General features: G+C 51.2%; 1 protein-coding gene across 13 annotated transcripts in view; it reads left to right on the top strand.

Moving 5' to 3' along the window:
- The window catches only part of PAX7 (paired box 7), a 128,176-nt gene that overhangs the window by 3,893 nt on the left and 101,253 nt on the right, over positions 1–23,030 (top strand). For 3 of the 13 annotated variants that reach the window (XM_053281485.1, XM_053281481.1, XM_053281477.1), the window contains exons 3-5: positions 9,665–9,900; positions 11,064–11,193; positions 14,523–14,657. In XM_053281485.1, the coding sequence (XP_053137460.1) occupies positions 9,665–9,900; positions 11,064–11,193; positions 14,523–14,657 (501 nt within the window). Of the gene's footprint in view, positions 1–5,055; positions 5,552–9,664; positions 9,901–11,063; positions 11,194–14,522; positions 14,658–23,030 lie in introns of those variants that run through there. The other 10 variants (XM_053281488.1, XM_053281484.1, XM_053281489.1 and 7 more) reach the window with 7 other exon arrangements.

The raw sequence follows: 23,030 nt of genomic DNA, 5'->3' as shown, positions 1-23,030 counted from the left end.
CTGATGCTTTTTCCACTGGGCTATAGCCCCATGCCCTAAGGGGAACAGTTTACAACCCTCACGTTTGTTTGTTGTTTGATTTATATATCTCTTTTCATTATACTCATCTCAAAGCAGTTTACAATATAGTTAACAGTGCACAGTTAAAATAAAGAACGGACAGTTATTAATATAAATATAAACAATCTCTATTAAAAAATTTAAAAACCCATATAAAACAATAATACGCACAACACAGAGCAGCAGAAGTAAAAACTAATCTCATTTACAAGCCTGGGTGAGGAGCAACGTCTTTACTTGTTTCCTAAAAACTCTGGTGGGAGCTGAGGAGAGGATGCCAGCGGGGAAAGCGTTCCGGGGGGGGGGGCAAGGACTGTAGCCTCCCATCAAAATGCAAACCAAGGCAGACTCTGCTTAGCAAAGGGGACAGTTCGTGCTCGGTGCCATAGGGCCAGCTCTCCTTCCCACTTTAGGAATATTTAGATACCGCTTTTCAACAAAAGTTCTCAGCATGGTTTACCTAGAAACATAAATAATACGTAAGATGATTTGCTGTCCCCAAAAGGCTCACAGTCTAAAAAGAAACATAAGGTAGACAGCAGCAACAGCTATCCCTGAAGGGATGCTGTGCTGGGCTTCTTCTGTACCCTTGGATTAATATAATATAATATAATATAATATAATATAATATAATATAATATAATATAATATATAATAGATGCTTAATGGGAGATTGGTCTTCTCTTGGTATATGATTCCAGAAACACATTATTCCCAGGCAGAAGAGTTGGATTTGTTTGTTTCTGGTCACGACTAACACAGGTAGCAAACTTGGGAAGTAGCATTGTGTATCCTCGAGACTGACTGTCCCCAGTAATAATGTGTGCTTAGTAGCTAGGCTTCGTTGATCACAGGGCACAATCCAGGGGGAAGTTTCTCTGTGCTGTCTCAGTCGCCCGGTCGGAAAGCATTAGACCTGCACCGGATGCTGTCATCTTATGCTTTGCCAGTGCGGTTTTTACCCAAGCACCCTGTGGGTACCATGCTGCCAAAGGTGCACAGCAGCAATCCAGGCATGCTTACTCAGAATCAAGTTCCATGGAGTTCCCAAGACGTGTGTTTAAGAATGCATCCCTCTCAGCTCCATTGGTGCGTGGGAAACTGATTCAGTTTTGTTGCTGGATCAGTCCCAGTTTGGGCCCGGCGTGCCTGAATCTCTTGAGAGCGTATAGATACATTTATTCATGATCTACCTTTCTAATCCATCAATATCATCATCTTCAGAGATCTTGCTCTTTCACGTCCTTTGGGTGTCGTTTGTGTGTGTTTGTGTGTTTGTTGAAATGACATCTCTTGTGCTTCCCCACATTTCTCTCCTCCCCCACCCAAACCCCTGCCCCCAAAGAAATGGGGAAAAAAAAAAAAACTTCTAGCGGAACAGAAGCCAGCTGCCAGCCTGGCATGAATTCCTTCCGTCTTCTTGGTCACTTTCATCAAAATCGGCCTCCCTCTGATTTCTTGAGAAATCCAGCTGTCCTGGGCGGAAGCAGAGGTGGGGGAGGGGTCATGTCAGGCTCTGGCTTGGAGACCCCAGCAAGAGAGATTTCAAATGGGCTGGGGAGGTGGGAAGAGGAACACCTTGGCGGAAAGAAGGCACTGGAGAAAGAAGCGGCGGGCAAGAAAGAGCTGGCGAAAGAGAGGTCCTCCTTTGGGGGTTTCCCTTCTGGCCAGCGCAAAGTCTCTTTCCCCTTTTGTGACCACCGTTGTTGCCCCCAAAGGAACCGCAGTTCGCATTTGGGTATCGCCCTTGTGGGTGTTCACCTCGCTTCGGACACGACACTCTCCTTAAGGGCATCTGAGGCATCGCCTCCCTTGCTTCTCTTCTCTCGCATGGGAAGTTGGGAAGCGTTGGGAAGGAGCCGGGCGCTTTCTGCGGGATGCCTTCTTTGGCTAGGCGGCTCCAGACTGTCCCTTCGGAGAGAGATCGGCTACCGCAGCAGAGGGTGTGTGTGTGTGTGTGTGTGTGTGTGTGTGTGTGTGTGTGTGTGTGTGTGTGTGTGTGTGTGTGTGTGTGTCCTTCCATGCACCTTTGGTGTGGAGGGGAGGGCACCCCCAACCACTGCAACCTGCCTTTCTGGTGGCTGCACTGCCTTTAGAGTGAGGCAGGGTGACACGCAAAATGAAACCCACCCTCTACTGATTCGTTTGCAATCCGCCTCCTTCTCCGCACCCCAAAACTTGATGATCTTCCTTTCCGGGTATGGAAGATTTTGAGAGTTAGCGGGGAGACCAAAGACAGGCAGCTCTGATCAATGGGCAGGATTAATCCCTTCCCTCTCCCACCTCCTGGCGCACCTCCACCTCTCATTAATGAATAATTAACCATCACCACCACCACCCAAGGGGTTAGGGGGGAAATACCTATTGAGCAGAAGGGTGTAAAAGAGGGGGGTTTATAGAAATAAGTGAGTGTAATATTTTTCTAGCCGGTGGTCCAGTAAGATGGAAGAGGGAGAAGACCCTCAAAGCGCATCCTGTGGGCGGTGGGGTTTTGTTTTGCAACCCCCACCCACCCACTCCCAAAAAAGTTTGCCGTTGAAACGTAGAACAAAGCGGAGTCTGGAGTCCTAGTGGCCTCGATGCCTGCTGAGAAGGAGGGAACGAATCCTCCTCCTTCAAGGCGCAGGGAGGCGACAAGCAGCTGCTGTTGGGTGCCCCCCTCCCGGGTGTCTCCTCTGGGGGCGGGCATGGCTTGGAGATGATGGAGCTCGAGGCCGGAGAAAGAAACCCCCAGAAGCCGCCCCGGTGAAACCTCTGGATAAAGTTGACCAAACCCCCGACGTGAAATGGAGAAAACAAAAAAGCCGGGTGAAATCCCGATTCGCGTTTCCACCCAAAGATTGTGTTTTTGCTCCTCTTGTGCTACGCTGAACAGGGGCGCGGGGGGTGTGTGCTTGCTTTCGAGGGCGAATGCAGCCGCAGAGAAAAGCTACCCAAAGTAGGAAAGGGGGGCATGCGAAAGAAAGGCCTGAGCCCCGCAACCCGGGCTGCCCTCCTGTGCGCAATTATGCCGGAGTCCCGCTGACTTCCACCGCCTCAGTAAACCCGCCCAGAAGCGGGGTGCAAATCCCTGCGCTGCACCCTTGACTTGGCAGCAAGGCCTTCTAGACTCCCCGGGGACTTACTTGCGAGGAAACAAGCTCTACGCGCACCCTGAAGACTGTGTACCTTCAGGCAGGACTATTTTCTTCGCTATCAGCAGCGGTGTCTGTCTGCATTCGGAGAAGCCGAGTTTTAGACTAGGGGTTGCGGAGTTGCGATCCGCAAAGGACCTTTCCCGTTGCCCACAAGAGCTACGCCGCGAATGGGTACCCTTGAGTGTTGGGGTCTCGAGAAATCCAAGAATATCTGCCCTCTTTATTTCCTTGGAAGGAGTTGATATTCCCAGCGGCAAAGGAAAGCTACCCAAAGTAGGAAAGGCGAGCCACGAGGAAAGGCCTGAGCCCCCCAGCCCGATGTTCACTCTGAAGCAAGTCGCCCGGCGGGGGGGGGGGGAAGTTGTCTTCCTTCCAAGGAAATCCTTGGCGGAACTTTACTGGGAAGGAAGTCCCACGAAGTAGGCAGAGCAGTGTCGATCCCTTGCTTGCTGCTTAGCTTAAATGATTTGTGTGTGCGCCCCCCCCCCCGCGCTGTGACAGACAGTCATCTGCACTCCCCAGGTGTGGAGAGGGTCTGGTGTGAAGTCATTGACAGAACAACACCTGTCGAAGCTGGGAAGAGAAAGATGGCGAAGAAAACCTTCCTGCTACCGGAAGCATCTGGGACGTCGATGCCGGTGGAGGCAAAGGGAGACACCCATTCTGAGGGGCACGCGTGGGCAGTTCTTGGGCGGCCCCCTTGCATAAGCTGTGACCCTTTACACCTTAGGGGGTGGGGCCGCCGCTCATTGTGGAAGGGAACCTGCCTGCTTGCACGCAGAAGGCCCCAGGTTCAATCCCTGGTATCTCCAAGAGAGCGCTGAGAGAGACTCCTGCCTGTAACTTTGGAGAAGCCGCTGCCAGTCTGTGCAGACAATACTGAGCTAGATGGACCAAAGGTCTGACTCGGTCTATGGCAGCTGCCTAGGTTCTTGTGTCATCTCCTCCTTCCTAAGATCTTCTGTGGAGAGGCATTCTCTGTAGTATAAGCCACACAAGCAGATCACTGCAAGGATTCAGCCTGGATTTGGGGGTCCAGTGAACAACCCACCCACCCCCAACCTCCCCTCTCTGGGTTGGTTGTGGAGGGAGAAGGGTTGTCTTTCAGAGCCCCTGGAAACCACCGGGTGGCTACCATGAATGTGTGGAAACCTTCAACAGAGAAGAAGTGGACCCAGAAGGCGCTAGGGCGTTAGCGAAGAACCGGCGGTGTGGGGCTGTTTTAGGGTCTAGGAAAGGCCGGCGGAGGGTGGGGCTTGCCGCGGCCTTTAGAGGGAACCCCCAAGTCTTCAGTGGTGCCTGCTGGTCTCCAAAAGCGCTCCTCCCGCCTCTTTGGATGAAAGTTGTGTATCCCCCTGGGGGGGGGGGACCGTGACTGGAACAGGCAACCTTCCTGGGAAAGGGAGGGGGGAGAGGGGGCAGAAGAAGCCCCCCTCCCCGGAGAACTTTTCTCTCTCCAAGAGACCCCGCTTGCTCTCTCTCCCTTTCTTTCTCTGGGAGTGTGTTTTTAAAATCCTCGCGATCTGTATCTGCGCGTCTGGAAAGGGGCCCTTCGCGATTGGCTCGCGAGCCTCGGAGTGAAATCTCCCTTCTCTGCCCTCATGAATAAAAAGGCGCTTGCGGGGGGGGGGACCGCCCCTCCAGAGCCTATCAGAGCTCTCTCGGCGCTCTCCTTTCACTCCCCGATGCGCCAAAGTTCAACGCGCCTTCACAACTTCCAGCCCTTCCTATCCTCGCGGCCATCGCGCCCCCCGCCCCAGCCTCCCTCCTTCGCCGCCTCCTCCTCCTCCTCCTCCTCCCCCCCGCCACAAAAACGCGAAAAAGGAGAGGCAACACACGCACACAAAATAAAAGAGTGGGGAACAGGGAGAAAAGCACCCGGCAGCCGCCAACTCCTGCGCCCCAGCAGCCTAGCCCCGCCGCTGCCGGCCTTCTCCTCCGGGGCGCATTCCCGCCGGAGGCGCTCTCGGTTGCAGCCGGCCCTGTTCAAATCTCCTACTGCCCCCCGCCCCCGGGGAAAAGGAAAAAAAAAACACCTCTGGTGGTTGGGGGGCTTCTGGAGCCCGGGGGGGCAGACTGGGCAGAGGCGAGCGCCTGACTCTTGCCAAGAGGGGAGAGACTCCAGGCGGGGTTTCTTCGCCCCCCGGTTTTTGCGAAAGAGTTGAGCCCCTCTCCTTCTCCTTCTCCTTCTCCTTCTGCCTTCTTGCTTGCAATCTTCCATTCCGCCGGCCCGCCCCGCCCCGTCCATCCCAGCAGCCTCGACTGGAGCATGGCTGCCCTCCCTGGGACCGTACCAAGGATGATGCGCCCAGCACCCGGACAGAATTATCCCCGCACCGGTTTCCCCTTGGAAGGTAAGCGCTTCTTTCCTTTCACCTGGGAGACCTGCGGGTCTCTCGGGTCAGTCCCGTCTCTCCCCGCTGCGGGCCTGTTTGAGGGTGCTTTTTCCCCCCCAGCTTCCATCCCCTGCGCGAGGTCGGGGTCTTCTTGTTTTCTTGCTAAGGGGTGGGGGGGACGCCCAAACTATATATGGAACCACTAGGAAGTTCAGTGCTTTTGGAAATTAGCTGAAGGCGGCACACTTAATGGGAAGGAAGCAGTCCTGAAGTCAGAGGGGCTTACTTGTGAGTAGCTACAGTTAGGATCCGGCTGCAGGGCTGACATCCTATACACATTTTTTTTAAAAAACAAAACTGAACAAAGCTTACTTTCGGACTAATATACCCAGGACTGAGACGGAGGTGACTTTCTGATTTTCCCTTCAAGTTCGGGAAAAGAGACTCATTTCCAAATGACCTGTTCTCACTATTTATTTTTTTAAATTATTTTGTGGGTGGGTGGGGAGGGTTTGCGTTTTGACCAACCCCTCACAGCCAATTTCGGAAGGAGCTTGGAAGGAAATAGAGTTGAGAGTTCTGGGGATCTTTCCTTTCCCTTATTGAAGGGTCTGTCGCTTCCCTCGCTCCCCAACCAAGCGGGGAAAGAAAGAATCTCTCTTCTTTCCAAGAGAAAGGAGGCGGCCTGTAGCTGCGCCGGGGGTCTCTCCGGATCTGTTCCTCTCCTGCTCCTGGTCAGCGTCTTCCCTTCTCCACCCCACTCCCTCTCTGAGTGTGTGTGTGCGCGCAAGAAAGCCGAAGATGGCTCTCCAATATTTCCTTACCCCCGCGCAAAAAACAAAACAAAAAACAACCCCCTAGCCCCCCGCCCATATACCCGATTCCTTGCACGAAAACTCTCCGAGCGAGGCCAGCGCAGAATTAAACCTGCCGCAGGTCCCCTTCTCTCTGCATTTATTAAAGCAAAGCTTGCTCAGCCCGCGCGTGCTCAAGTGGCCGAGTTTCGAGGCCCGGGAGGGGCGCGGGGAGCCGGGGACCCACGCAGGCTGCGAAAACCCACACGCCGCGGGGATTTGGGTGGAGGGCCTCTCTTCGGCAGCAAATGAAGTGAAGCAGGCTGCGAGGGGGAAAAGGGATCAAAGGATTACCAAAATATTTGTACAACATGACTGGGAATAATGACGAGGCGGCGCGGGCGCGGGGTGCCAGCGCCGGATGGGCCACTTCAACTTGAGCTGTGGCGAATGCTGGCCATAGCCGAGTGACTTCGAATTAGCGGCGCGTGATTCTTGATTAAACCGCGAGGCGAGGGCTGGAATCTGCTTTTCGCCGCCGTTCGCCAGGGGAGGAGGGGGAGGGGGACGCCAGCCCCTGCCGCCCCCCCCCCGCGCGTTTCTTTATCACCATCTATTAAGCAGCCAATTTCTGCCGTTTTAACTTGTCATTAATCCGCAAAACATACAATGCATGGGAGAAAAGCGCCCCCTCCCCATCCATCTGCTTGGTTTTGCGGTGCGAGAAAATTGAGGAGATATTACCTTAGATAACCCCTCCCAACCACGCAAGGACTTGTTTAACTGTTGGGGGAATTGTTCTGAAATTACGCACCGGCGCCTTTGAGTAGGCATGGGTAAAATCGGTGCTTAAGAACCCGACCAGGACACCAGGCCCTTAAACGAATTTCAAAGTTTAGATCGAGTGGGTTGTTTTTTAAAAAATTTATTTTATGATTTAGTAACTTTAAAAAGCTCTTAGAAATTTAAACATCTGAATGTGTGCGTCTAAATCGTGCTGCTTTCCACAGCCCCCTGGGTTTGCAAGCAAACACAGCCGCATCTGTTTTCTTAAAGCGGGGTGAGAAGGGGGAGAAATGTAAGGTCCTCTTTTGGAAGCTGGTTCCCCGGGAGCTTTGGGAAGAAAAAAAGGAGGGCGGCTTGTCGTCTTTCAAAAGGAAAACGTGTTTCTCAAAAACTAGACCAAAACGCCAAGGCCAGGAAAACCAGAGAGCGAGAGAGAGATCCAGACAGCTGCGGAGAAAAGGCAAGCAGATGTTGGCGTCTGGGAAGGCGCCGAGGGGGAAACTGAGGCTATATATTGGGGCGAAGGTGGGAGCAAACGAGGAAGGCCGCCGCAGTTTGGAACCAGTTCCGAAGGAACGCAGGCAGGGAGGTGGGAATCTCTCTCTCTCTCTCTCTCTCTCTCTCTCTCTCTCTCTCTCTCTCTCTCTCTCTCTCTCTGGGGATGGAAAGGGACCGATTCTGAGCAGAAGCCTTGGAAGCGGGTCCCAAGACTCTTCTGACCGCGGCGTCCTAGGCAGGGTTCCTCGGAAGTAAGCCTCTCGGACTGGAGCTCCTTCCGAGGAGCTCTGGCTAGGATCTTCCGCCCCCGCGAGTTGGCTTGGGAGTGGATGTCGTGGATCATGTCAAAGTGGCGCTGCCTTCCGAGGAAACCTGCCTAGCTTGGTTACAGGTAGACGGGCCAGGTAGGATGGCTCTGATCCCCCGGGCACGGAAGCCGGTCCAACCCATGGTGTTACTTTCAGGCCAAAAGTGATAGGGTTGCGACGTCCGCAGACAGAAAAAAAAGAACTCAAACCTTGGTTAGTTTCACCGAAAGTTCTCAAACTTTTGGGGGGTGGAGCGGGAGATTTTCATCTTCTCTCCCGCCAGTTCAGATCAGGCTGTTTTCTTACTTCCACACCCTTATGCTTGACCCCATTGAGCCTATGGGAGCTTACTTCCGAGGAGACATGGCCAGTCTCCAGCTGCGATCCTCAGCCCTGGCTTCCATGCGGGTCCCTGGAAAGCAGGTTTTAGGATCGCAGTCTTTGGAAAGGGCTGAAAACGAATAATTCATTTAATAAAAGCTTTACTTCTCAAGCATATCGCTTGAATGCAAACTGTTGGTTTAAAATAATACTTTCCCCCCTTGCCTATTAGGAGGGGCGGCGGAGAAGCACTGAGCACCCATTCAGTGTTGTGTCCCACGATGTAGGTCCAGGAGATTTTTGTCCCCTGGGGCGTGGGGGTGCAGGAAAGCTGCGATCCACCGTCACCCTGCTCAGCCGAAATCTTTGGCGACCAAGAAATAAACCCAAGACTCTGTTGGGGGGGACGACACCAAACTTCCTATAGGGAAGGTGGGAAAAGGTCGCCTGTCTCCTCGAGGTCTGCTGCTTAACTGGGTTAAGGATTAGGCCCCTGAAGGATTAGGCTTCGGGTACGGCTCCCTAGAGCACCCCAAGACTCTCCAGCCCAGAGGCCTAGGCGATGGGCGCTTGCTTCTAATTCTATAGCAAAGGGTATAGAATTCCACTTCCACTCCTCTTCTAGAGCCGGGTTCCACTGAGAAAGCCCAAGGGGATTTTCTTACAGGTAAACGTAGTTAGGAGGATTGGGATCCGGGGGTGTGAATCCTCCCGAGCAGGCATCCCCACCAAAACTGGGAAGTGACTTGTAGCCTTTGTACAGTACGGCCCTCTCTGCTCCGGAGCATGCCCCACAAGCCTGGAAATTGGATTTACTAGGAAACAAATCCCACCGGCTCCAGATTTCCTCCCCATCGCCACCGGAGTAAGACCGGAGCCTAACTGCTCCGCAACCCTGTTGAGAATAACAAGGCTATTTTGAGAGCACCAGATACTTCGAATTTATAAAAACCGAAATGGATCCAGCGTGGTTTCTTCTCAGGTGTGGGTTTCAGCCCAAATGGGTGCGGGAAAGAAACTGATCTCTAAGTGCCCACGGACTCTTCCAGATGACAGGATGTTCCTAGATCTGTAGACAGGAGTCGTGCCGAGCAAATGGAGGGCAGAGAAGCCTTCCCAAATGTACCTAATCCGATCGATATCGACACAAATCTACCTTGTACACCCCTATCCATACAGCGACTTACGCACGACTATGGGGATTCGTTTATTCACTTCTGCTTTATTAAATCCGTAGAGGGGGAGAGTATCCATGGGGTGGGGCGAAGAAGGTGTTGGGGGAAATAGATCACACACACACACACACACACACACACACACACACACCCGTCCGCCCCCCCAGAAGGGGAACTTACAGTGGGTCGAAGCGGGCTTTTGGACCGGATTTTGACTTTCCTCTCCCCCTTCGGTTCTCTGCCCCGCAGTCTCTACTCCTCTGGGCCAGGGCCGAGTCAACCAGCTCGGGGGAGTCTTCATCAACGGGCGGCCGCTGCCCAACCACATCCGCCACAAAATCGTGGAAATGGCCCACCACGGGATCCGGCCCTGCGTCATCTCCAGGCAGCTCCGCGTCTCTCACGGCTGCGTCTCCAAAATCCTCTGCCGCTACCAGGAGACCGGCTCCATCCGACCCGGGGCCATCGGCGGCAGCAAGCCCAGGGTGAGTGAGGGAAAGCCAGGGGGGGCGGGTTGCGATTGGGGCGGTCTTCTCTCCCTACAAGCGCCCCATAAGAGACATTTCCCCGCCATGCCACCTTAGGCGCACTGAAAGCTGAGTCCCCCCCTAACCCCTGTTGAGTATAGTGGGACTTACGTCGGAGTCAACAAGCACAGGATCGGGCGCGAGGCTGCAGTCACTCCTAGGAACCCCTCACCCGATCCTTTGTGGCTTTACTCAGCAATGTGCCCCACACTATTAAATGGGATTTATTTCCAAGTCACAATGGCACAGTCTGTTGAAGGACTGCCTTCCGCACACAGGATCGGACTGGGTGGCTCAGACTTTCTTGGGAGTAAGTCGCATGGAAGCCAGTGGGACTTGATTCGGAGTAGGCATCGGTTGGGCAAAGTAACTCCGGTTTACTGGGCTGCTGCTCCGGTTTCCAGGCCGGTACGAATTTCACAAAGGTGGTTTGATGACCGAACACGATGTAAATTCTCTATCTATCTATCTATCTCACACGGTTTTTATACCGCCCAAAATTTATGTCTCTGGGCGGTCAGCAACAATCTAGCCAATATATCTAGCCAAGTAATTTCCTTGGGGGCTTTAAAAAGAAAAAGTTTGAGGAAAAGTAGGAAGGCGAGTGTCTGTTCTGGGCATGTTTACTCGGAAGTAATCCCGACTGGAAACAATGGAACTGACTCTTGAGTATGGCTAGGAAAGAGCTAAATTTGCACCCAAGTACGCTTACTCCCAGGTGGGTGTGCACAACCTGTCAGCCCGATCCTAGCGTGTTTATTCGAAAGTAAATCCTATGGTGTTTTACCAGGTTTCCTCCCCAGAGGACTGCAGCCTTCACGTGCAAACAGACGCTTAAAAACTTGGATTTGGATCCATCGTGGACGGCTTTAAAACGCGCCCCCTCCCCGATTAAAATCTTGCACCAAGGCGTGGGGTGGGGGCGTCTTAGATGGACCTTTGAAAGGGGGAGGGGCTTAAGCCGTCCCTGCGCGAAGTTAGGGCAGGATGAACTTCCTGTGTGAACACCTTCAATTTAAAAGCGGATTGCTCTCCCTCTCCCCCCCCCCCACGCCCCCTCCCCACTTACCCGCCTCTCCTCTTACCCCACCCCGCTCCCGGCCACGCGTTGGTCCCAAAAGCAGGTCGCGACTCCTGATGTGGAAAAGAAAATCGAGGAGTACAAGCGGGAAAACCCCGGGATGTTCAGCTGGGAAATCCGGGACCGGCTCTTGAAGGATGGCCACTGCGACAGAAGCACGGTGCCCTCAGGTGAGAAGGCTGCCTGGCTGGAGGCGGGCGGGGCGGGGCGGGGGTTAAATCCCACAGGAACGGATCTAGGGGGCCGTTGATCTACAAGCAGCCCCGCTGGGGGTCGCCCCATCGTTGCCTTTCAGGCCAAGAGTGGGTGGGGGAGATCCATCCCGGCCGGTTGCTTCCTTTTCCTGCTTCCCAAGGAAGCGTTCTGTGAAACTCCAAAGCCGGCATAGCCTTGACCCAGTCCTGTCCTCACCAGCCAATAGTATTTGGGCCAGGGGTGTATAGCTATAATTAGGGAACCTAGGCAGCTGCCATCTACTGAGTCAGACCACAGGTCCATCTAGCTCCGTATTGTCTTCACAGACTGGCAGCAGCTTCTCCAAGGTGGCAGGCAGGAATCTTTGTGCTTCGGTAACTTACTGCATGCTTTGGTAGTTTGTTGGTTCAATTAAAAAAAAAATCTTGTCCTATTTAAAAAATAAAATAAAATCTTGTCCTATCTTGGAGATGCTGCCAGGGAGGGAACTTGGGACCTAGATGCTCTTCCCAGAGCGGCTCCATCCCCTGAGGGGAATTTCTTGCAGTGCTCACACTTCTAGTCTCCCGTTCATATGCAACCAGGGCAGACCCTGCCTAGCATAGGGGACAATTCATGCTTGCAACCACGAAACCAACTCTCTTCTTTTGAGCAGATGGGTTCAAAGAACCCGGCCCCCAGCTCCACCCCTCCCTGTTTTCTTCATTATCTCCCTCACTCCATGGGGCTCTTGGGGAGAGGGGCAAACATGGCTCCCCTCATCTAGCTACGCCCCTGATTTGAGCTGTGACATTTCTTTGATCCAGGGTCCCCCTCAGTGAATGCTTGGGTGTGAACGCAGCACCCACTGAAGCATTTGGGGCTAACCCTAACCCTCTACCTGGAATGGTCCAGCTCTGCTTATATCAGCCCAAAAGCCCCAGTCCAGCATCCTCTTACCAGCAGTGGCCAGCCTGAAGCGGTACAGTCCAGAATTAAGTGGTATAGTCCAGAAGGGTGCCTTCAGAGTGCAGTCTTCCTCCTCTCCATGATTTCTTGGAAGTAACCCCCCCCACACACACAAACTCATTCAATGGGGGCAGACCTGCAAGATAATTGGTAGAGTTGAAGGGGACAATGGTTCTCCCCACCCTGCCCCCAGTATTTGGAAATCAGAGGTTTGTTTTTTTTAATGATGATCCTTCAAAAATATGAAGGTGATGAATTCATCTCATTCAAAGGTAAAATTTGGAAGTCTAATTGTAACTTTAGCTGTACTGCTACCACCACGACAGATGGCCTTTCAGCAGAAGTTTTCAAAGCAGTTTACATTAGAAAATTAAGAAATGAGATGATATCCCTATCCCACGAAGGGCTCACAGTCTAAACAGAAACAGAAGCTAGACCCCAGCAACAGCCACTGAAGGGATGCTGTGCTGGGGACGGAGAGGGCCAGTTGCTAAACCTCTTTTAAAAGTGCCTCTTTGCCCAGTGAGCAGACTCCAAGGACATTTGTCCAAAACAGGTAACATGTCAAGGGGTCTTCCAAACACGGATTCCAAACATTCAGTGGGAGGAATACTCAGAAATTCCCTATATCCTAATAAAATGTGTATGGTCCTAGATTTCCTATTCGTTCAGGGGTGCTAGAAAAGAATAAGTTCTCTACCATGGCTGAATTAATAGAGAATCTAGGCAAAATTCCCCACCCCCTGCTCAAATAATGGAAGAAAAGTTGGGGGTGGGGGTTAATGATATCCACAAGCCCTATATCCAACTCTCCCCAATTATGGCTTATACCAAAAAAAAAGTTATAAGCACACCGAGCTGTGGAGTATAGGGCCTGTATCAGTGTTAGCATAGACAGATACCTGCCTTCAGAGGGGCTTGCTGGGGACCCCCCCCCCACCTCCTTTGTGCCCATGGAACCATCTTGGGGTGGGAGCAGAGATTTCCTCAGAGACCACCCAGCTAGGCAAAGGGCCCCATTGATTGCAATTTGCAGAATTTGGCCTGTGGATGAAGTCTAGTCAAAGTCCCCAGGTTAGGATGGGGCAAGCCCGAAGGGGTACATAAAGCCCATTCCACTTCAGGACTCTACCACCCTATTCTGCTACATCTCAGTCAGGCCGGACTGTACCACTTTGGACAGCTGGTGGGGAGTTGGATCTTCAAATGTTCTCTTAACTTTTTTCCTTTTCAACCTCCTTGCAGGCATCCGATTGAGCTATAGTATTATTTCCCCTGATATATTAGTTTCCTACATTTCACATTTGATATCTCCCCAGTTGATATCTCCCCAGAAATATCAGCATGAAATGGTATAGTCCTTCACTCTCCCAGTCACTGTACCATCTCACTCCCCTGCATGGGTCCCATAGGGCATGGTTAGTCTCCCCTGCCTGGTTTTAAGTTGTGAGTAGTGTGTAGTTAAGCTGATCAGACCCAGTGAGAGTTCAGAAACAAAAGTGTTTGTCCTGACAGAGGGTAGGATCAACCCTACTAGGGAGGCTATATATATATTTAAATATGGCTGTCATTCTAAGCAGGTTTGTTCAGAAGTAAGCATCACTTAAAAGCTATGAGACAGAGTTCCCTGTAAGTAAACTGGTCTAGGGTCAGGTTGCCAGCTAAAGTAATGTTCTCTCTTCCTGGTGGATGTATGTTGTTTCCAGAGAGCTGCAATCCAAAGAAAGTTAAGTAAGACACAGCCCTACTGAAATCACTGGGGTGGGATCTGAGAATAGAGTGTGTGTTTAGGTCCCATAGATTCCAGTGGGACTTTACCACAACAAAGCTTTCTCTCTGGATTGCCCTCTAGGGGTGTGTGTTTATGGTGTGGATGTGTAGTTAAGATAAAGATTTGGAGAGAGGGGAGTACTTTGGTCTTTTAATTATATGCGTCTGGGGCGGGGGAGCGGAAGATATCTTGTTAATGCGGGCTTTCTGCTTTCACCGAATGCTTCTTCAGCCAGAACACGGCAAAGCATTCTGTGTAACTTGGAAGTCTAGTATGTTTGTATGTTTCCAAATATGTCTGTTTCCAAAGTGCTGTTTTAGGGTAGTAGTATAGCAATACACACGTAGTAAGGAGCTGTGCTGGCTGGGGGCCCCCACGCCTCGAGGGGCCCCCCAGAGGCAAGTCACATGTGAGTGTGTGTGTGTGTCAGCGAGGGGCCCATTTTAAAATTTTGTCTCTGGGCCCACTCCAGCCTTCTTATGCCCCTGGTGTGAATAATGGGCTTCAGCCTCGTTCCCTCTCACTCCCCACCCCCTCTCTTCCATACCAGCTTATATTTTCTTTTTCTGTCTTTGACTGTCTGAGGTTTAGTGAGTTCGATTAGCCGGGTGCTCCGAATCAAGTTCGGGAAGAAAGAGGAAGAGGAAGACTGTGAAAAGAAAGAGGAGGATGGCGAGAAGAAAACCAAACACAGCATTGATGGCATCTTGGGCGACAAAGGTAGAGAGAGTGCGGCTGACTTTTCCTTTCCCACCCACCCACCCCTTGCGCAAATCCCTCAGTTCTGTCCTGAATTCCTCCTGTTACATGCGGACTGTGCTGATTGACAGAGCACCGCAAACCTCCTGTATAGAGTCTCTGCCCCAAGGTCTTTGCAATTTAAAATCGGAACATCCGGGAGGAAGACAGAGGCAAGGGTCAACAAAGGAAGAAATTGACTTATTTCAGTTCCCTTATACTTAAGCTCAGTTTCAGGAGAGAATGCAAACTTGGAGATTGTTTCCAAAGGTTCAGAGAGAAAAAAGGGAGTTTTGAGGAGAATAAATGCTCCCCGCCCCCTTCCCAAAAATCACAAGGTAATTTTTGGACACTTAATGTAAGGCAAGGTTTTACTTTTTAAGACAAGGTTGGCAATGAGAGCCTCGGCCTCCTTTTCTAGTTTCCAAGATAGACTTACGGAAAGGATTCTGTACCTTAGCAGAATGTCTTGGACGTTATGGAACCTTGCCTAGCCATTGAGAGAGTCTCTTTGCGGGGGTTCCAAAAGAAGGCCATTCTAAACACCTTGGCTAGGAACAGAGAGAAATGTCACTGAAATCTTGCTTCTGCATAAACATGCTTAGAATTGCACTGCAAAAAGAACTATATTAGATTCTGATATGTGTTCGTCCTTCAAGAGTAATTTGAGATTTTCTGTGGCTTGCATAAATTATGAATCGTCTTTTCATTAGCATAGCCTCATTTTACATAATATATCCTGGATTTTCTCCTCAAGGGAGAGGCAAGATGCGACACTAACCATACACCCCCGACTACTGATCGTATTCTTTTTTCCTTTCCTTTTTAAAATGTAAATTCTACACCTATTCGCATTCTGCGTTTATTCCTGTGCTTCTGCAAAAATCCAGCATCCCATAATACATCAACTTGTGGTGTGGTTCCCTGTGTGGGAGAGTTTTTTTGACCCAGATGTCTTCCCCCCCCCCCCCGCCTGCCCCCGCGTAATTCTGTGCCTCAAAAAAAAAAAAGCCTTGCATTAAAATGTCCATGGGTTTCTTTAGTGGGACTAATCAATGCCCAAAAAGTGTTTGGCAAGTTTTGGAGTTATGCAGCACTCTTCTTCAGTTGCCTTGGGGGACAGAAAATGAAGCAAACCAGGTTGCTGGGTGGAAAACCTAATTAGGATTAATTAATTAGGATCTTTGGCTGTCTTTTGGTTGTCCAGAATTCTGAAGGTGGTTCCCCCAGCTTGGTGGTCTTTGGGACGTTTGCAAATGAATAGATAATCAGAGAATTGTGCTTTAAAACTGGTGATTTATGGCTAAGACAGGAATATTGAGAATTTTTCAGGACCTGGAATAACGTTGTGTGTTTAAGTTTTCGTTCTGATATGATGTGATGCTATTTTTAAAAATGTATGGCTGGACACACTAAGTGTATCCTAGGCCTGATGAAAACTTCATAATAGCTACTCTGCCAGCATCTGAAAGAATATCATGACAAATCTTCGGCTATCATGCAGAAAGTGGATCAAATATTCTTCTTTTAAAACTCCGCATTCCTTAAGTCAAAGGAGAGGAGAAAACGAACCTCAGGTGTCCCTTTCATTTTCCACACACACCCCGGTCTTAAAAAGAAAATTGCAGGAGACGCAAATTGTCCCCCAGAGAAAAATATCCTTCCTTTTTCAAAGCTTGATTGATCTTTGAAGACAAGTCTTGAATGTTGGGAGGGTGTTAATAAAATTAGAGGACTGCTTGGAGAGCAGAATTGGGGGGGCGGGTGGAGTTGAAGTGGCAGGCAGGCAAGTTGGCGGGGGGAGTTTGAAGTGCTAATTTGTTACCTGTCCAACAGGGATGGTTTGATTTGGGGTGGGTGGAGAGCGAGCGAGCGGTTATTGAAACTCCCTCTGAAAGGCAGACGTGGACGCCGGGGCTTGAGAGCCGGAGTCACTCCGGATCAGTTACTGAAGGACTTGAAGTGCGGGGGGGGAGGGGAGGGGAGCGAAGAGAGACAGGTTCCCTAAATGAATTTGTTAAACAGATCGCTTTCCTCTCTGCCTTCCGCTGTTCGCTAAACGGTCCCCTGAAACCTCGTTTGACAGCTGACTGATGGGGAATCAGTTTCAATTATCTGTGGGTCTCGGGGATATGGGGTTGGGTAAGAGAAGAGAGGAGAGGAGGCGAGCTGGAAAGTGGGGTGAGAATCTCCCCTTACTCCTTTTCTATGCTAAACTCCGTTTATTTAAAACGCGTCTTCTATCGGTCGATTTTGGGTGTGTGTGAATTTGGCTCTCTCTCTCTTTTTCTTTTCAATCCCCAGCCTCCTTTTCCCCTCAAGAGAGGGGACCCTGTTGGATACTGTGGTGGCGGTGGCCCCCTCTCCAAAGTTTTAAAAAATAGGTTGCCATTAACCCTTCCCCAGGAAATGTAGAGAACAAAAGCGCGATGGCGTTTGGGTTTTGATGCGGTGTTGGGGACGGTGCAGCGAGGCGTCGGCGTCCTAGTCAAGGATCCATCCTGTCTCTGGCAGCGAGATCCTGCGTTTGGGGAGGTCCTCAGGCTTTCCTGGTTTTCGTTGGGCGGGGGGAGGGGGAGCTTCGCTTCTCCTTAATTACCTTTTTGGGGACTGTAGGCACACGCAGCTGGGCGCTAAGATGGGGAGAAGGATTTGGAGAGGTCTGCTTATCCCCTCCATTTCCAAAGGAAAATTTCACTTTTAAAAAAATTTCTCCCACACTGGAGGAGTGTGTGTGATATCTTTTATCCAAATATTGCAAACCATGCAATTGAGGTCGCCACCCTATGCTCGCTGACCTAGGAGTAAACTCCCCGCCCCCACCGGCTGACTTTCGTGTAAACGTATCTAGGGGTTGCTTTGTACTTTCCATCGATGGGCTTTACTTCCGAGAAAGGCCCCGGGATGTGTGGCTTCTTTTAACCCGCTTTGGGCTGGGGGGAAAGAAGGAAATCACTGGGTTTATTTCAGGGGGTGTAAATTACCATCTCCCCCCGCCCCCAGGAGAACGCGCCTTTAAATTCCCACCCACCCCTCCATCTCGCAAACGAGTTTGTAACATTAATTTGCCTTTTTGAAAATACATTTTCGACCGTACAGGGCCCGGCTAAAGAGGAAAAATCCCTACCATCCGTTCAAAAATAATTTTTTAAAAATCGTTTAGATCTTCTAAACATTCTCCCGAACTTTACAACAAATACGCATGCACTAATACATCCCGCATTGTGTGTGTGTTGTAGTGCGTTAATTATTATCATTATTATTTTGCCAATTCTACTTCAAACAAACAAAAAAATTAAGACGAAACGTTTTGCAACAAAGAAGCAGCGATCGAGCGATTCTTAACCTTGGAGATGAACTTCAGTGGCAAAGACTTTCCAAGTCCATTGAAGCTTTAAATCAGGAGAGAGAGAAAAGACTCCCCGATCACAAAAGCAAACAGATTTTTTTTAAGGGCGACTAAGCGGTGTCTCTCCCCCCGCTCCCCTTCAACCTCCCCCCGCTTTAGAAAAATGTGGGGCGAAAAAGGAGGGGAGAGGCCAAGCCGCCGCCGCCCCCGCGTCCCATTCAGGATTTTGCAAGGCGCACAGAGAAGTTGGGGGCAGCAGAAAAAGGCGAAGCGCGAGAAGAAAGAGCGATAAATTATGCGGCGCTTCCCGCTGGCCGAGAGTTGGGCGATATTAGACGCGCCGTCTGTTGGAGGGCGAAGCCCCGCGCGGAGCAAAACGGTCTTTCTGATTTCGAAGGACTCGATCTCCATTCGTAAATTAGCCCCTTTGTGCGGCTGAACAGGGATCCTCTCTCCCCACCCCGTCCAGGTTGTGATTAAGCGGGGGGGGGGACACACACACCCAAACGAAGGGGTCGATTTAGTTCGGGGGCCTGGGGGGGGGATAGATTTGTGTGTGCCTCCCCCAAAAAGTTTGTTTTATAAAGGACGCGTCGCTGGAAGTTTTTGTGGCCAAGCGGGCTTGGCTTCTGTTTTAAGGGAAGGCGCGTTTCGGCTCCCGCAATGTCCCGTTTTCTCCAGGGACGGTTTTGAGAAATGGGGGTTGGGGTTTTCAGTGTTTCGGTTCCCCCCCCACCCCCCGTAATAAAATGTCGCTTTCGGCGTCTTGACGAATGCGAAGGCTGCCGGCCTGCGCTGAAAGTTGGTTCTTAAGGCTGGAGTGTTTGGGGAAGGAAATGGAAAATAAAAAGCCGAACTGGTTAGGGCGGAGGAGCGGGCTGGCTCGGGAGACATTCGGCCAGTTAGCACCCCTCCAGAGGAAGAGCGCGTGTCGGATCGTGACCTTTAAAGAGGCTGCCAATGCAACCCGAGACCGGCCTACTCGGAAGTCAGTCCCACCGTGTGTATGTGTGTGCGCGCGCGCGACTCCCTGTGTGCATTTCCTCCCGAGGAAGTTGGATGCAACGGGGCCTCCTCGCGAGTAAGCGTTCCTTCTACTTCATTGCTAAGTGGGCGTTTTTCTCGCCAGTTCCTTCTGCCTCTTGGGTTTGTTTCGCCTTTTAAATAAGGCTCCGATCCGAACCACTCTTACTTGGGAGTAAAATCTCATGGATTCCAATTTGAGGGACCTTCTTCTTCCGTTGTTCGTTGGTTTAAAATATATTTATTTGCACCTAAGACCTAGGTTTTAGGCTACACTCCTAGGTAAGCTTACTCGGAAGGGAGCGACCTTGAGTCGCTTCTTCTCCTCCGGGAAGCGCGTTTAGGATTGCAGCCGAAGAATCTCTCCGTGGATAATTTCAGGAAAACTAATTAAGCCGGAAAGAGAAAACAGCAACACAAAGAAAACTGGTGTGAAGAAAAGAGGGAAACGTTTCGGTTCCAGGGTTCGATCTCGGCAAAGTGGTATTTCCCCCTATTTTCGCATTGTGTTGGCTTAAAAAAAAATATCCTTCCCACAATCCATAAATCTTCATTTCCAGTCTGCCAAAGTTTTAATTGCCCTAATTAAAGTTACTAATCACTATACTTAACTTGTAAAACATTCTGGAGCGTGTTTTCTCTCCCCTTTCCAATTTCTCTCTCACTCTTTTAATCTTTAAGGCTCTTAATCGTATGCACTCTTACTTCCAAGTAAGCCCAGTTGAATAAAGCGGGACTTACTTCTAAGTAAACCTAACTAGGATTGGGCTGCAGACAGTTCTGGTCTCCCACTCAAGTCTTCGCCTGTTTTACTCGGAAGTAAAGCCCCTCGGTAGGAAAGAAAGAATTTACTCTCCAGTAAGGGTGCATGAACTTTCACCAAAACTGGCAGTTTACAAACAGAGAAAGTGGATAGTCCTAATTCTTCTCTCTCGTAGGAATGCACGCTCACACTCTACCAGAATAAACGAATTAGACCTTAAGATAACACAGGATTCTTGACTGGGCTTTCTCATTCCCAACGTGATTTTATTGTATGAATTGTGGGAGGCCAACTTAAGTCAGATGCTATTTTCGATGCAATTTTCTGCCTGAATTGTGTCAAGCCTCCTTGTAAACCGCCTGGGAGGCCACGTGGAGAAAGGCGGAGCATTTTATTTTCTTACATGAAATTTAAATGTCGCAATAACCCCTCAGAACAAAGCAAGAGACGGGATCAGGTCCCAGTCAATTTACTCCCGCCTAGACGCGCATCAAATGGCCCCCTCCGGACCGTCTGGGGCGGGGCTCTTGCCAGGAAAACTCCCAGGTGCACGTCCGCCTCCCAATGCGCAATGGGACTGAGACTTTAGGTTGGCTCCTCAAGTAGCGGCTTACTCTAGGAAAACGTGCCAGCTGTGAAACAGACCCAGTCGGATCCATACTGCCTACCCCCCGCCCCCACACCCATCCTCTGCCGCGGATGCGCCCATGCGCCAAGGAATGCGCATTAGCAACCCTGCGTTGGAGGGTCGCAGGGGCAGAGAAGGCGTCATTTTGGGGCTTCTCTCTCCCCCCCCCTTCTCTCCTCCTGCAGCCTCCCCCCCCCCCCGCAAGGCCTGTGCTGGGTTTTTCGGGCCCTCTTCCTAGGGAGCCAGCGCAAGGGGGCCTTAAACGCTCTCTCCTCTTTGCGCCGTGAAAGAAAAGGCAGCGCTCGGGCGCCGCTCCCCCCCCTCATCCGCCTGGCATTTAATAACGTTAAGACTTATTAGCGGTGGTAATGAAAACTGTGCAGCTTGAATAGAGAGCTGTGTTGGAGAGGGGTGTAATAGCTCCGAGGCATGTTAAGAAAATGTATTTATCCCCAATCAGGACTCACTCTTTGGGTTCTCAGCACAAACGTTAAGTTGAAGGGGTTTAAGGCAGATTAAATTGAGTCTTTATTTTCCTCGCACTTTCATCTTTAAACGGCTCTCTCCACTTGGCCTTCGGCGGATATTCATGAGGTTTCCCGATATATATATATTTTTTCCCCTCCCCTTCCTCGGCTCGTCTCTCGTCCTCTTTCTTCACCCCCTCCTCAAAGAAAAAGAAAAAACCTTGGCTGTTGTGTGTGTTGTATCGTTATTTGCCATTTATTTGGGGGAGAAGTAGCATACTCGCCAAAGAAGGATCTCGGCTCAAGTAGATTCCGTTTAAAAGTGTGTGGGGCGGGGAAGGTTAGAATGGGAGGGGGCGATTCAGAAGATCGAGCGACGTTCCCCTCAATCGGGTGGGCGATGCGCGGGGGGGGGGGGGGGCGTTGAGCCGTGGAAATGCCAACTCTAACTGAACAGATTGGAGGTGTTTAGCAGAATGACCAGGGAGTGGAGGCAAGGGGCTTCCTTGCGAGTAAAATAATACGCTGTGAGCATAGCCAATGGAAAGCGGGCGGGGGGGGTCATGAGAAGTTGAAATTGCGTGACTGGTCATCTCCAGACCGGGAGGGATCCTGTGGGCTAAGAAAGACGGCGCATGTCTGCGTGCCTGGGGGATCTGGGCCATTTGTCGCCACCACCAGACTTACTCCCATGTAAACCCGTTAGAGCGAATGATGGAGGCCTCTGTGTTGCATTGGCTGGGCTCCTGGGCCCCCCAGGGAGAAAAGACTGAGCCGCAGGAGGGGAATCGGTAGCCGGGCGCGTGCGCTTTAAGGAGGCTGGGTCCCCGAAGTACCCTTTGTGAAGGACCCCGCAGCGCCAAGCGAAGGTCTGGATTTGAAGATGACTAAAGAGCTGGTTAATGTGGCATTTCCGGGGGGGGGGAGGGAGCACCCTTGGCCTTGCTCCTGCTCTCGTGTCGGCTGCCCAAGCGTCAAGCTGGCCTGTGTTTGCAGACAGAGGTGCCCTGATATTTACTCAAGAGAAATACGCACGGGATCTCCGCGAGGCGCGCTTACCCTTGAGGTAGCCTCGCGGGGCAACCGTGGCAGCAACCTTTCAAACCGGCACACGTGCGCCCCTAGATCGGCTTACTCGCGAGGAGAGCCCGCCGATCTCCGGGGCCCTTTGTTCCCAGCAGTAGTACTTGGGTCGTTTTCTAAGCCGGAGAGTTGCTCAGTTACAAGGGCCCAATCCGGTGGCGCGCGTGTGTGTGCGCGCGCGCGCGCGCTCCAAGGAAAGGACTTGCGCGGGAGAACTGCTCTTTGCCGCCTGCGACTCGCTTATTCCCAGGCGGAGGGGTACCTGGAGAGAAGGCCCCGATCCTTATTGGCAGGGATTGGAAGCTCTGAGAATGGGCTTGCTTCCGCGCAGTGGGACCTCTTGCAGCCCGTCAGGGCTCCTCGGAAGTAAGCCCCACAGATCTGTGGTAGAAGATGTGACGACTGGAAGGCAATGAATATTTTAAATAAAGGAACGTGGAAAGCTAGGAATTGCTTTTGGGGTGAAAAGAGGGAGGATAAATGAGTAGACAGAGGCCGAATGCACAGGTAGACATGATAGAAATGTATGTTTTGCCTGGACACGTGTAGATCTCATACCAACGCACCCGCGCACCTCTCTCTCTGTCTGTATAGTTGTTCGTGTAAAGAGGGTTCTGTTGCCTGTAGAGATGGATATTGGGCCGCTTTTCTCCTTCAATTGCCGCTCCAGCCACGTGCGTAATGGAGAGGGTAAACTAGACCTTTGCGTATAGATGAATACGCTGCCTTTTAGTTGCCAAACCCATTCTTCCAAGCCGCATACAGTCTATAAAAATTCTCTGGCGGCAATCCTCTGCATACTTTCCCGGGAGCAAGCTCCGTTGAGCGGCAGTCGAGCTTACTTCCGAGTAGGGTGGCGCTGGACAGCTCTCTCCACCACATGTCTGCTGGGCGCACCACCAGCCTTATTATTCATTGCACTGAACTATTGTGTTCCTTATGGAAAGGGGGCTGTTGAGGGTGAAGGGAAGTGAAAGAAATTGGTTTGCCCGGTTAATTTAAAGCGGGGGGGGGGAGGTTTTAGGTTTACACCTGGAGTGAC

The sequence above is a fragment of the Hemicordylus capensis genome, chromosome 16, assembly GCF_027244095.1.
Source record: "Hemicordylus capensis ecotype Gifberg chromosome 16, rHemCap1.1.pri, whole genome shotgun sequence".
Taxonomy (NCBI): Eukaryota; Metazoa; Chordata; class Lepidosauria; order Squamata; family Cordylidae; genus Hemicordylus; species Hemicordylus capensis.
This window is presented reverse-complemented; position numbering and strand designations above follow the sequence as displayed.